Source organism: Coturnix japonica, chromosome Z (genome assembly GCF_054131305.1).
Source record: "Coturnix japonica strain WE chromosome Z, WE-NBRP24, whole genome shotgun sequence".
NCBI lineage: Eukaryota > Metazoa > Chordata > Aves > Galliformes > Phasianidae > Coturnix > Coturnix japonica.
In genome coordinates this window covers 36,127,000-36,141,385 of record NC_140702.1, presented here as the reverse complement: position 1 = coordinate 36,141,385, position 14,386 = coordinate 36,127,000, and the positions used below count along the sequence as shown (strand labels likewise).

The 14,386-nt window shown below is 43.7% G+C and overlaps 1 protein-coding gene across 7 annotated transcripts in view; it reads right to left on the bottom strand.

Annotated features, from left to right (window-relative positions):
* Positions 1 to 14,386, bottom strand: part of FRMD3 (FERM domain containing 3) — a 140,801-nt gene that overhangs the window by 118,478 nt on the left and 7,937 nt on the right. For 5 of the 7 annotated variants that reach the window (XM_015849238.3, XM_015849239.3, XM_085530333.1 and 2 more), the window contains exon 1: positions 9,875 to 10,112. The exons of 1 other annotated variant lie outside the window; for it this stretch is intronic. In XM_015849238.3, the coding sequence (XP_015704724.1) occupies positions 9,875 to 9,973 (99 nt within the window). In that variant the 5' untranslated portion in view covers positions 9,974 to 10,112. Of the gene's footprint in view, positions 1 to 9,874; positions 10,113 to 10,390; positions 10,460 to 14,386 lie in introns of those variants that run through there. One more of the 7 variants, XM_085530332.1, reaches the window with a different exon arrangement.

Below are 14,386 nucleotides of genomic sequence, written 5' to 3'. Positions count from 1 at the left end.
ACTTCACAATCACCAATTGTTGACAGTGCTGCATGCAATACTCCAGATTTTCCATGTAGAATAACAGTTTTATGAATCTAGTTAACACTTTACAGGTTTTAATATCAGAAGCACAGAAAATATTTTCCATCATCAGTAGCATCTTCTTCATTTGTGTTTTCATTTGTGATTGCACCTCCACTTAGAACCCATTAAGCACTGTGGTACATGGAACTCCATTACCGTGCTCTTAGATCATTCTCTGTGCCAACCAGCATTCTCCGCAACCAATTCCCAGGCCACTCTGGGTGATGAAGGCCTAGGAATCATTCCCAAAAGAAAGATACAGCAGTATCTTACAGTTGTTGTATCTGGTAACAACTTAACAGGAAAAGGAGAGAGAGATGATCTGGATGATCTTTCAGCAGGTTGATATTACCCACTCCAGAGGCCATAGAGATGGAAAGGCCTGGGGGTACCAAAAAATCCTAACAAAAATGCTAGACAAGAAGAACGACACTTTCAGTATGTTTGGTTTGATGAGCCAAAATATCAAGAAGGACGGAGACCTGTACTACAGAAGACAGGAATTTATCAGAGAAAAAATCACCCTCCAGACCTTACAACCCAACTGCTTTTTTAAGGAAGAAGAACGAAATAAGATACCATTCCTTCCAGTCTCTAACCTATGTGTTTCGGTTTTATGTTTCTTATATACTGTCAGTTCCAGAGGACCAGCAACATCCTTATGGGCAACATCCAGATCTCCCTAACTGCCCTTCTCACAGAAGAGGCACAGATATCTTTTTCTGTTGAAGATAATTTCAGGGACACTGAAGTATTTGTTGAATCAGTCCTGAACTATACAGAGAATTCAATCTAGGCGAATACGGCAGTGAAGTGAAAACACAGTCCTTTCTCACCAATAATTAGTTCTGGCTATAACTGTGGGCCAGCTGACTCTTCCAGATGATTGCTTCTCAGTTGCCTCACGTGCCAGATCTGTACAAACATACTGAAGATTATGAGAACATTTCAAGGTGTGTGAGAGTCTGAGGTGCCAAAAGCCCATTCAAAACAAAACAGGGTAATGAGTTAGTGCAAGCAGAAAGCACCCTGCACCTTGCATTTCACGGGTGCTGCTTTCCATGTGGAGAATCAAAGCAACAAACTGAAGTTCGCAGAGCTGCACTGCACTGCGCTACATTGTGTCATGAGTTTTACCATTTCATCTTGTTATTCCTACAACTCCGCTTCAATTTTTCAGCCAGCATCAAAACACCATGACAACAAAGAACATAAAAAAACCCGTTTCAGATCTGTAAGGAAACATAAAAGGTGGATAAAATATACAGATTACACCACCATTTTAAATCAGTAGCTACCCCTCTAGCTTGTCACTGTTAACTACTACACTGCATGTGATGACACCTGCAATTTTCATATTTTTCCCACCACTCTGCAGCACCAGGCCTCCCCAGTGCTCTGAAATATTAGCCTACACTATTTGCATTTACTAAAACATATATTTTTCTTCAACCCAGAATCAGTGCAGTCCTTACATAAGTTCCCCCACCTTTCTTTACTAGTAGTCAAAACACAGTTCACAAGGACAATGAAAGTTGAAAGCACTGTTCCTGTCAACACAGAGTTTTCATATTTTATTCACCAATCAGACAATATGGAGCAAGGAAAAAAAAAAAAAAAAAAAAAAAAAAAAAAAAAAGGAAATAGAAAAGCTAATTCAACATCATTAGTAAAGTTTATGTAACACAAAAGCAATTAATCTGCATATTATTACAAATTGGAAAAAGTCCTGCACAACCCAGAAGTTCAAGGATTCTTATTTAAGAACAATAAAAAAGTAAAAGAGAATTGGTAGCAGGACGTTGTTACAACACATAGGTCTGTGCCTCCTTGCTACCTGAGATATGCTCTGTTAAGCATCCACAGATCTTCACAAAAGTTATTAAAATCCACTCAGACAAGATAATGTCTTCATTTGTGGCTAACAATTCTCAACACTCTACTAACTTTCTAGTAACACTTTCCATTTCTTGTTTCACTTTCAGCCCTGGAGGAAGCTAAGAGTACATCCATAAGCGCTATTAAAAAGAGAATACATTACTGCAGACTTAAGAAAACAAGGAAATGACCGCAGAGGTAGGTTTAACCTCTAGTCCCAGACTAATTAGACAGGCTTTTCATCTGCAACTCCTGCCAAGTGTACCCGTTGTATCTGTACAATTAGAGGCTTGAGTGTAAAACATAAGCCCTGGTACGCAGCTTTTAAAATATGTCAACAAAGCACAGCACAGAATCCCTCATAACTTGTATCTCCTTCCTTTTATCATCTTGCTGTTGTGAACCGTTACAGCATCATCCCTGCAGCTAAAGGCGCTGGATGGTTACAGCTCTGACATCACTTGCAGGATAAATATAAATTCACTAAATCTCCTGCCTGCTGTCTACATAATCCATTAACCTTTTCCTTTCCTCAGCCATGGTTCTGTGGCTCGTTCTCACCTCCGTCCTCTCTGCTTTCTTTACTTTATATACATCCTTCCCTTTTCCATTTAGTATTTTAAATCATATTCAGCACAGATTCACAGCGAGATTCTTTCCCCCATGGACAGTACTCTTATACCACATGGCCTACATATGACCTACTGTTTTTTACCATCTTTTTGAGAATTTTAAAAGCAACTAAAAATCCAGGTAACAAATTTATTTTAAACTTAGCATGTCTGCAAGGTACAAACCAAGAAGAAAATATTCAACAAGAAGAAAAGTTTCCAAATATCAATGCAATAACAAAATAGAGAGGGCAGTGTATGTCACATTTGGGGGGGGAAGGGGGGGAGGAGGGGGAAGTTCAAGCTAGTAAACTAAACTCCTAGCCAAACTATGGATGCTGCAAACTGCAGAGGAACTGCTCCTATATGAGGAGTAGGAAAGCACAAAGCCATCTTTCACAGCTGGATCATCAGGGGCAGAAGTAATTTATCCTTCTCAGCTCTTCTCACCTTCAGTTTCAGCTAAGCTAAAGAAGGCATAAGGTCTAATAACAGACCATAAATAAACCAAAGCTTTGCTGCACTTGTTTTCTTCACAATTTCTACACCAGTTTCTTCAAATTATCTACCTGCACAAAAGCAGAACATACTACAACAGCAAGTAATCATTTAGACAGATATAGAAAGGGAAAGTCATTTAGCCTGGTGATAATTTTGGGAATATCAATGCAGATCTTTTTTTTGGGAAGTTTCATACAAAGCAAAGCCACTGTCATAAAAAGGCCCCATTGCCCTTCAGTTTCAGATCTGGGCTAACTGAGGTGCAGGAAGATGCTGACACAGAATATTTCTACAAACAAACACATAGAAAGTAAAGTTCACTACCACAGTCAGTAATAACCAACAATAGGGAACATAAGTTCATTTGACTGCATTTCCAGTTTAGCAAATCTAGAAATAAACAGACCAAGGAGTAAAGTAAAACTTTTATTTTAGAATCAAATAACATCCTTAGTATGGCACTTTTCTAGAGAACGGGCTTGCATATTGTTTGTTGTGTTTTTTTTTTAACACAGAATCACCAAGGTTGGAAAAGACCTACAGGATCATCCAGTCCAACCATCCACCCACCACCAGTATTTCCTACTAACCCACATCCCTCAGTACAACATCTAAATGTTTCTTTAACACCTCCAGGGTCAGTGACTCCACCACCTCCCTGGGCAGCCCGTTCCACTGCCTGACCACTCTTTCAGAGAAAGAATTCCCTTTCAGACACTCTCTTTCAGAGAAAGAGTCCCTCACACAGATAAATATATCTAGAGCTATAGCAGTTCCTCATACATGCTTACTCATACGGAAAAAAAATGAATGAGACAGTAGTAGCACACTCAGGAATCACTTCAGCTAAACATGGAATACTTAAGCCCACTCACTATTTTAAGCATGCTAGTGAAGCCAAGGTGTACTCACATACATAATAATGAACATGGTACCATAACGGGATTTTGACCTTACCTACTGCTGATATAAGCACAAGTAACCTTCCAAAACAAGCCACGCAAAAAAATAACTAAGTAAGTAAATTTCCTTACAACTAACAACATTTATGTTACTGTTGCTAAAAGTTTAACTAGATGTGTGAACTGTTTGGAAAAAGCCTACAAAAATGAATAAAGTGTTCGTTATCTCAGTGACTCAGAAAATAAGAATCTCATTAGCAACTCCATAAAGGAGGTCTCCCCATGCTCCTGATGCGCTTCCAGCAGTTGGGCAGACCTACTTCTCCCACTGCCCTCATTCAGGTCTCAGCTCTGTGCTCCACCAGGCAGCCTCCACAAGCAGGTCACCTTGCAAATGGAAACAGACAGTGGCCACTGCCCCCCGAGGCTGTTTTTCATAACTTCTCCATTTGAGCTGCGCCACTACAGCTTCACCCTGCGCTGCTGTAAGACTGCCCAACACAGGTCCCAGAGGGGCTCCGCAAATAAACAAAAGTCATGGGAAAATAAATGTCATCACAAGAATTAGTTAAGCGTCCCTCGGGCTCCAGCTCTGTGCTGTGCCTGTCACCACTCCAGCTAATTTGCAGTCATAAAGACTCACAGATGAAGAGGACGATGCACTGCATCCCGACCCCTGAGCCGCAGCCCTAGCCTTGAGCAACTTCATGACCTACATGGCATCACACAGCTCGGTAACCGGTTGGCTGAAGCCTGCAAATGCAAGAATCATTGCCAGCCCTCTTCACACTGCCCAGTGTGCTGCCGCTGCACTGCTTGCAATAAGATGCAATGTTCATGAGCAGGCACTGCTAGCCTACTATGCAGCTGAAGCAATGCTATGAAAACTTGAACACTTAAAGAAAATGGCTAAACGGTCCTATCTAAATGCTATGACATTCACACAGCAAAATAAAATAAAATAAAATAAAATAAAATAAAATAAAATAAAATAAAATAAAATAAAATAAAATAAAATAAAATAAAATAAAATAAAATAAAATAAAATAAAATAAAATAAAATAAAAAACATACACACAAAAATTTGCAGCACTTATACACATCCTCTTCCACCTTAATTTCCCAGTGACGCCTCCCAACAGTTCAGCCGAAGGGCTAATACTTCTGACTACACATTTTGTGGGGCCTAATACCTACGATGTATCCACAAAAACTGTAATTTGCAGACACCTGAGCACTTAAGTGATTCCAGGCACCACCCCTGAAAGGCAACTGCTGGAAAGGCATAACTGAGAAAGCAGAGTTTGGCAAAACTGATAGATAGGCTGAAATGTAGCCTATCTTCAGCTACGTAAAGAACCATTTGGACGAGCCATGCATCTCTGCTCCATTTGCCTCGATAACACACTACCAAGTCCTTTAGAGACTGCTGGCATTTCTCAGCAACACAGAATTAGGCTTTCTTATCTTCTTAATGATTGTTGTGGTTTAACCTGTGGTGGCTGAGTACCACAGTCATTCACACATTAATTCCTTTCCCCATGGGATGAATGAGAGAATCAGAAAAAGAAAGTAGAACTCATGGGTTGAGATAAAACTGATAGAGAGAAGGAAAAGAATAACAGTTATGACTACATAGATATATGAACATGTATAACAAATGCTGCACAAGCAATTGCTCACCACCCCAGCAAATGCCCAGCTAGACCCTCGAGCAGTAGAAAAAAGATGAACTTCCATACCCTTCAAAACTCCTTCCACATGATGTCACATAGTAAGAAATATCCCCTCAGCCAGTTTAAGTCATCTGTCCTAGTTCTGCTCCCTCCCAGCTATTTGGGCTCTTCACTGTGAATGGCCCTTGCTCTGTGCAACACTGCTTAGTAGCAACTATAAACAGCAGTGTGCCACCAACATTGTTTTTCTCCTAGAACCAAAACATAGCGTCATACCTGGAACTCCGAAGAAAATTAAATCCCTGCTGAAACCAAGATAATACCCACCCCTTATTCCATATCGTTTACATCACACTAAGGTCCCACCATTTCTACACATTATAACAACCACTGCCTATCTATTTTTTTTTTTTTTACGTACGTACACACACACATTATTTCAGTAGTCTATGAGCCACCCATTTAAACTGTCCATAGTATTCATTTAGTTCTAAATTTTAAGTTCCAACTTTCATAGCAGTACTTCAGTGCAGGGTGAATCGCTGTTGGAAGGGGTTACTGCATGCAAAAGCTAGTTTTGGTTCCATCGGAGTTTGCTCTTCTTTAACCTGGGTAGTTCCTACTGTAATACTGCTAAGAAGACATACAACAACCACAATAATTATGGCATACAGAATTATGTAGAAATTTAACATACACAATCTAAATTATTGTCTGTTCTCACCTAGCAGCAAATCACCTTGAGTTACACAATGGACATTCTCATCCTTCCACATTACCCACCAAGTGCACCCATGTCCTTGGGCAAAAGCAATCCCACAAATAGGTCTGCCTATGCCTGAGGAAGTTATAACCTAATCTGTCTTGACCAACATGTGGCTTATGTGCACCACCGGGTCTTTATCACCTTCAGAGGTATTTGGGACGTTAGACTGGGCAGGACCAGCTCAATTGGCATGGGCCGGACCCCAGAATGCTGAAGTGATTTATTCCTCTTTAGGACTGCCAGAGCAACCACAGGTTTTTTCCAAATATTCTACCAGGTTTTCAGGATTCTGCAGTTGTTCAAAGGTGAAGTTCCAAACCACTGGGAATCCCCACTGACCTAGGAACCTGCCCATACCATCCCACAATCCCTGCCACTCAGAACAACTCCACTTCAAGGCAGATCTCTGGGTGATATACTTAAATAATTGTTTAATCTTAAAGATAACCTAAAACATATTCATGACACACAGCAATAGGAGAATGCTGGTTTGAAAATCCTAAAGATAATCAAAATTCTTAAGAGCCACTGTAGCATTGCTTGAGCTCTAGGGAAAGAAGGAAAAGTGAAAGGGAGGCTGAAGAACTTCTGGAAAGCATTCTCCCCTATCTCTTCCATAGCTGGGTTCCCCAAGGAAACAAGGCAAAGAGTTAATTACTAATATTGCCAACAATATGGCTTCCAAAACCCAAAGATGACTGCAAAATGAATATGCACAAAACATTAGTTTCTCATCTGCCAATTTTATCATGAAATAAGCCAGGGCTACACAGCATAACAAAATAAAAGCCTTAATCAACCCCCAGAAATGACAACACAACAGCAGCAAGCAATGTGCTATACAGTATAGTTCCACAAGAAGACTCTCAAAGAGCTCCATGACAGGGAAGAAAATCAACATCGTGACCAGCAATTACCAAACTACCACAACATCCTGTGTTAGCATGCTCCAGTCAAATCTGCTGTTAACTCAACACTTTGAGCCCCAGTTTGGGCACCAATTTGACTGTTGCAGTTTAACTCTACAGATGGCTGAGCACCACACAGTCATCCACACACTGCTTCCTTCCCCATGAGATGAACGAGAGAATCAGAAAAAGAAAGTAGAACTCATGGGTTAAGATAAAACTGAGATACATTAAAGGAAAAGAATAACAGTTATTACTGCATAGATATATGTACATGTATAACAAGTTCTGCACAAGCAATTACCACCCCCCTGACAGTTGTTCAGTTAAGACTCTTGATCAGTGGAAGAAACGATGAACTTCCATACCCTTCAAAACTCCTTCCACATGATGTCACATGATAAGGAATATCCCTTCGGCCAGTTTAAGTCATCTGTCCTAATTCTGCTCCCTCCCAGCTATTTGGGCTCTTCACTGTGAATGGCCCTTGCTCTGTGCAACACTGCTTAGTAGCAACTATAAACAGCAGTGTGTCATCAACATTGTTTTTCTCCTAGAACCAAAACATAGCATCACACCTGGAACTCTAAAGAAAATTAAATCCTTGCTGAAACTAAGACATGACCAAAACAGAGCTGCCCAACATGTTCCAGCTGGCACAGCCCTGGCATCGCTGCAGTTAACCCAGCAGCACATCATGTGGGTCACTCAGTCTTGCTGAAAATGCATCCATGTGCATATGTCAACAGACTTGGTATAGTTTTTTCCATTCATTAATACAATTTCAGTGCTCTGAAAGTTCCTAGGAAGTTCTGTCTACCTTATAAAGTTCAAATACAGATCTGACCGAGAAGTTAGAGATACTAAGTTGTTTAAAGAGTTGCATATGGCTAAGAAGATAGATAAACTGTATAGTGAAGTTATACCTCTTCTGTATATAGGTAGGGAGTAGTTACCTACACATAGATATGCCGTTCAAAGCAGAGGAAAGAGTGCAATGTAACTCAGAGCAGGATACCTCCTCCTCTTTGGCTGGATGTTTCTGAAGTGGCCATGAGCTAACACTTCTTAACATCAGGATCTGCAGCAGAATTTCAGCACCTACCAGTCATCGGGAAAATCTGAGCCCTTCCCACCTTTCGTGTCTTTTCAGAACACAAGTTCAGGAAAGACAGTTCTAGAAGAGCTGACAACTTAAGTTAGTTTTTAGGATCACTCTTTGAAGTAGAACATTTAAAACATTTGACTTTGTGGAACAGAGTGCCATTCCCCTGCAAGTACAAGGAATGAGGAATGGTGATGCACCCCAGTATGACTTGGCTGCCCCAAGCTGCACCATACCACACCATGCAGGGCTAGCTGTTGCCTGCCTCACGGGTACCAAAGGGCATACCTGCAGCACAAGGAAATCTTTGCACTTTAATGCTGCAGAGCTGTGATGGTCTTTGCCTCCTCAAATCCACATTTCTAAGTTCTCCGTTGCTTAAAGAGACTCATTTCCGAAGAAAGCAGAGAATTAATGCAAAGCTTCATTAAGCTCTGAGAAAAGACTCTGCAGGCTATTGTGCTCCCTACACATTAAAGCTATGATCTCTCAGCCATGCTACTCAATAACAGAGCACCACAGCAACAGGGAAACAAGATGTTTGGGTTATTTCCTGCTACTTCCAGGCTCCCGAGGCTGAAATGGCTCCACCACAACCAACAAAAACAGCATTTGGTTCAAGCACAGAGGTACCTTGCACCTGATAGCACCCTGCCTTCAGATGTGGCCGGTCCTTGTATAGGACTGCTGACTTGATTTACAGCTGTAGGTGTTTCCTACTGCCACAAGAAAAAAGAGTGAAGATCAATTGTGAACGTCCAAAAACTTCCTAAACGACCGCTGTTGTCTCCCATCTGGCCGCTACCTCCCCTCGGAGATCTGCTGTGTGAGCAGCGCCCTAAGACTCGCAGCTGAGGGGTCTTGTGAGCCCACAGAGTCCACCCGAGTTCGGCTCTGACTGGCAGCCCTCGGCACAGCCTGCACCCGCACACCGAAGCAGGACTCCCGCTCTCTTCCTCCCCACCCTCATTCCTCGAAGGAACAGAAGGGGACTCAGGGACCGCGTAACGGTAATAGCCGCAAACTTGCTTTCTTAGGCGCGCGCTATTATTACAGAGGATCCCGCTGTAAGTTACCCTCCGCGTTACACCGGCGGGTTCGCACGCCAGAACTCCGCTTCGCCCGCTGCCTGCCGAGCAGCACTCCCGCGCCGCGGGCCTTGCTCCCGCCACTGGCCCCGAGCGGCACCGCCTAGCGATCTCCTCGCCGCCGCCACGCGCCCCACGCTCCGGTCCCCTCCCTCGCTCCGCTGCCACCCGCGCCGCCGGCAGCGTCCCGAGATTCCGGGAGCGGGCTGCAGACTCCCACCGCGCCGCAGGTGCGCGGAGCCGGGCGGGGAGGCAGCCCCGCCGCTTCCCGCGAGCCGCCTCCCGGGCCCGGAACGCAGCCGCGTCCCGGCGCCGCGCTCCCGATGCGGACGCCGCCGCCCTCGGAGCCGCCCCTCTCTGTCCCCGTCGGCACCTGGATGTGGCAGGAGATGTCGGAGTCGTCCAGCAGCCGCACGGTGCATTTCATCTCCGGGCTCAGCGACCTGATGCTGGAGCTCCGGAACCGGATCATCCCGGCCGCCCGCCCGCCGCCGCCCCGCAGGCAGCCGCAAGGGGCCAGCCTGCAGCGGCGCCCGGCCGACCGCAGCACGGCTCGGCGAAGCGCAGCTCGACTCGGCTCGACTCGACTCGACTCGACTCGACTCGGCGGCACCGCCCCTCAGCCCCGCGGCGCCCCGCCGCCCGCCCGCCTGCCGCGGCGGGGGCCTTCGCTGCGTCAGCCCGCGCCCCGCTCCCCGGCCGCAGCATCCTTCAGCGCCCGCCCCCGGACCACGGGCTGGAAAAATCGACTCACCCCCCGGGTCTGGGGTTCGCCTGCGTGACTGGGCAGCGTCCCCTGCCCTGGGAGGGAAACCGAGCTGCCACCCATGGGTGTGCTGGCTGTCCCAGTGTAGCCCTGCCAAGGGGGGAAAAACAAAGCGAAAATTACCAGGCAGGACGAGTGTGCTGTGAGGGGATACAAGAGGACACAAAGCAACTTCATCTGAGAGTGCGAGTCTTGGAATCTTGTGACTTCAGGGGAGAAGACGGGTCCTTTAGGGAGGAACTGTTGTGCAAAGTGGGAAGGAAAACACAGCACCTGGTGGCTTCCCTACGCTCACCACCACAAACACATGTAAGTTTGTGCAGAGCCCTACAAGTTACTCATGAAGCAGTTACTAGAGCTGACCATTCCTGACACAAGGATCAGCGCTGGGGCTGCGTGGCACAAAAAGCAGCGTGGAACGGGATGTGGTAGTTCCACAAAGAGAAAAGCAAGCTGATGGCCGCGCACAGGGCATTCCTCAGTCACTGCCCAGTTGTCTTTGATGACATGTAAATTTCCATATTCATACACAGTTCTGTTTGAAGGTAACGTTCTTCAGAAATCCACTGGGAACAGCTGAGCACCACTATGCTAGCACACTCCTCCTCTGGATTTCTGCTGGGCTGCTAACAGGAAATGCAGGAACCACAAACAAATGAGGAGTACATAATGCTCGCTGCTGCTGGCTAATAAATATGCAAAGCCCTCTAATGTGGAGCATTTAGAAACAACAACAACAAAAACCCTAAGTTTATGCTTCTTGTAAATGATAAACACTTCCAATTGTGCAGTGAAAGGTGAAGCAAACCAGTAAGTGCTGGAAAAAGATTATTCACCTCAACAGCTACAAATTAAGGGAGATGGTCATTAGCAGCTGAGACACTGGTTGTGGACACCCCACTTGTTAATAACAAAAAAGTGTTTTTTTAATGCTTTAGTCTTGCAGTATGGGAACTCAGTAGATGCAGGATTTTAGCTCACCTGTGAATTTACTCTGAGGCAACAGATCTTCCTGCCAGCAACAGAGAAGGCACCTTCTCTGCCTATGCTATGTATTTTCCCCTTTCTTTCTCCCTCTCTCCATCCTCAAAACGAGGAGGGAAGGAGCCAAGCCAAACCTGAAGCAGCAGGCAGCTCATCAGTATGGTGCCCAGCCGGCTTAACAACAGTCCACTCCTACCTTTTGACACTTCATTCGCTTCTGCAGTACATTGCACCATGTAGACCTGGGGTGCCTGAGAGCACCTTGTGAGACAAGTAGCAGATTTCTGTGTCAGTTATCATAGACATACAGTCACAGAATGCTGTCATGCTACTGTCAGACATACTACTGCCACAGAATATGGCAGTGCCTAGCAGCATGTCAGCAAGTAAATGAACAACAAAAAAAACCCTCCACCCCATGTAGAAGAATAAAGCAACATGGTGATGGGTCTTTTTCTTCTACAAACAGGGGAGTCTTAAATGTCTTGTACAATTACAAATCATATGGAGAACCCTGTGCAGCTGATATATGGAGAGTTGGTCCTGTACTTGAGGCAGTGGCATTAAATAGTACAGCTAGTATTAGAAAACACAAAGCCATGCACAAAAATTTGGTTCTGTTACTTGTAAGTGCTGAGCTGATGGATGAGTATAAGCTTAAATATACTTTTTGTACACTTATCCCATGGTGGGCTGTCAGTCAGTGGCTGCTCTTGCTGCCAAGACCATAAAGGTGTCACAGCACTCACCTGCCGTTCACCCTACAGAGCTGGAGCAATCCAATAGGGTCACAAAGCCACGTAAACAGGGCTGCAAGAACAAATGTTGGTGGGTCAAAGCACACCTGAATATGTATCATCATCCTCAGGGCTGTCTGAAGCATGCAAGGTAATAGTGCATTCTCATTTGTTCATCTAACGGGTATCTGAATTCATTTGCTTAAGGCAGAGGGCATCAGGACAGAGTAAAGGATACTGACTGGCTTCTGCTTCCTATTTAACTAGGAATTGCTACCAGCTTTAAAGTTAGATTCAGGGGCAGGAGGCAGCAGTAACAACTTCGAGTAGTACTTTGATTTCTGTGTGATTCTATGTGAACCTAAATCACAGAATACAGTATCATAGAATCCCTAGAATTGGAAGGGACAATTAAAGGCCATCTAGTCCAGATCCCCTGCAATGAACAGAGACATCCACAGCTAGGCCAGGTTGCCCAGGGCCTGATCCAGCCTTGCCTTGAAAGTCTCCAGGAACATGACACCCACAACATCTCTGGGCAACCTGTGTCAGTGCCTCACTACCCCCACTGTAAAAGATTTTTTCTTTATATCTAACCTAGATATACCCTCTTTAAGTTTGAAACCATTTCCTCTTGTTCTATCACCTCAGCTAGCACTGAACCAGTATTCCAAGGAGTCTGTTTAAGATAGCTGTAACTAAGCAAGAGAATCAGAGGTTCACAGGAAAACTTGCTTCCTACATGGCCTAGACATCCATTTTTATAGAAGATTTGGATCATTTCTGAATGTCCTAAGTCACATGAAAAACTTGTTGCTATAAAGGCTCGGAGTTTACAACATGCATACATATTACTTGGCTTTCTTCAGAAGAACTGCGTTCAAGGTACACAACTCCTTCATTTAAAATGTATCCAGAGACCAAGCTTAAGTTAGCAATCAGATAATAGAACTGGGGTGAGTATACAGCGTGTCACTCAAAAGTAATAACAAAGATCTTCAAACGTTTTGTGTTCAGAGAGATGCCAATATTGGAAACTATATAAAATATTAATGCATATTTCTATAATTCTCACTACTGTAACTTTAAGAGCATTTAAAGATACACAGTTTTCAAATAAAAAATATTTAAATAGTAAAAGTCCTACAGTTGCAGTGAGGGCAGAGTTGAGCCAGAAACTGAAAAATTAATTCACAGAGGATTTCTACTTCCTTTTATATTTCAAAAGCACTGAAAGTTTATTTCATGAAAGAAAATGTAACAAGATCTGTAAAATACCACACTATTGATGGTAGCACCAAAGTACCGGGATTCTCAAGTTTGTAATCCACAGGAAATTTTTGAGTCAAACATGATCTCACTACAAATCCACTAAAAATGCAGAGCTATCCATGCAATATTAGGTCACAATTACAGCAGCAGAAAGCGCTAAATGCCTACTGTCATCAGCAGGGGTGTATCACAGCTTGTGTGCACTCCTTGCATATCATCACCAGCACAGTTCACAAGAGGGAGCAGGGGCGAGTCAGAAGAATGCACTTGCTTTCACTGCTGCAGTTCCGTGATCTCTGCAGATTCAGGAAGTGCTGGGAAATAAAACATCATAGTACTCCAGTTCTGCAGAGAAGAATGGGTTAAATTTACTGCACAAACTTCTTAGCAGACTTTCTGTAGATGTCACCTGGAAGCTTAAGTATCTGTTAGCATTTACCTGAGTTAGGCCACATTGACAACATCACATTTGAAAGCTGGTCACTGGAACAAACTTTCCACTCATTTTAATACATTCAAGCTAACTACCATAAGGGCAAACATCATCTCAGAAGCTTTAGTTTAGAGAGCACAAAGTCAGTGAGACAAATGTCACAGTTCATGGATTCCTAGGACTAGCTGTGTTTCTGCCAGTGGAAATTGAAATGTTTCTTCAGTAGATTCTTTTCAGGGGTTTTTCAGTCTTTTTCCAGCATTGTTGCCAGAAAAACTACAGCAAGCAGTGCACTCTTTTCATTCCCTGTAGAGCTTCTCCAAGGAGCCTCCTCCTGCTTGTTGCCAAATATTTGCTCTCACTATTTTCTTTGTAGCTGCTTTCATACAAGAAATGCAGCAAGTTACCTTGCTTGTTAAAAGCCTCAAAGAAACTCTTAAGCTTGCATTCCTGAAAGACTAACAGGTTTTGTATGTGACAAAGCTGGTGGTTTCGGATATCTACAGTTGATTCATTATCTAATGGAACATGAATGTCTTTTGCTGAATACAAAGTGGCTGTCATATCTATGTATCTCACTGATCTGTAATGAATCAAAAAGAACATTACCAGAGACTTAATAATCCAAACAAATGCATTCTGCATCCGTGGACCAAGATGAAAATCTGAGCTCTCCTTTCTTGACTGTTTTTG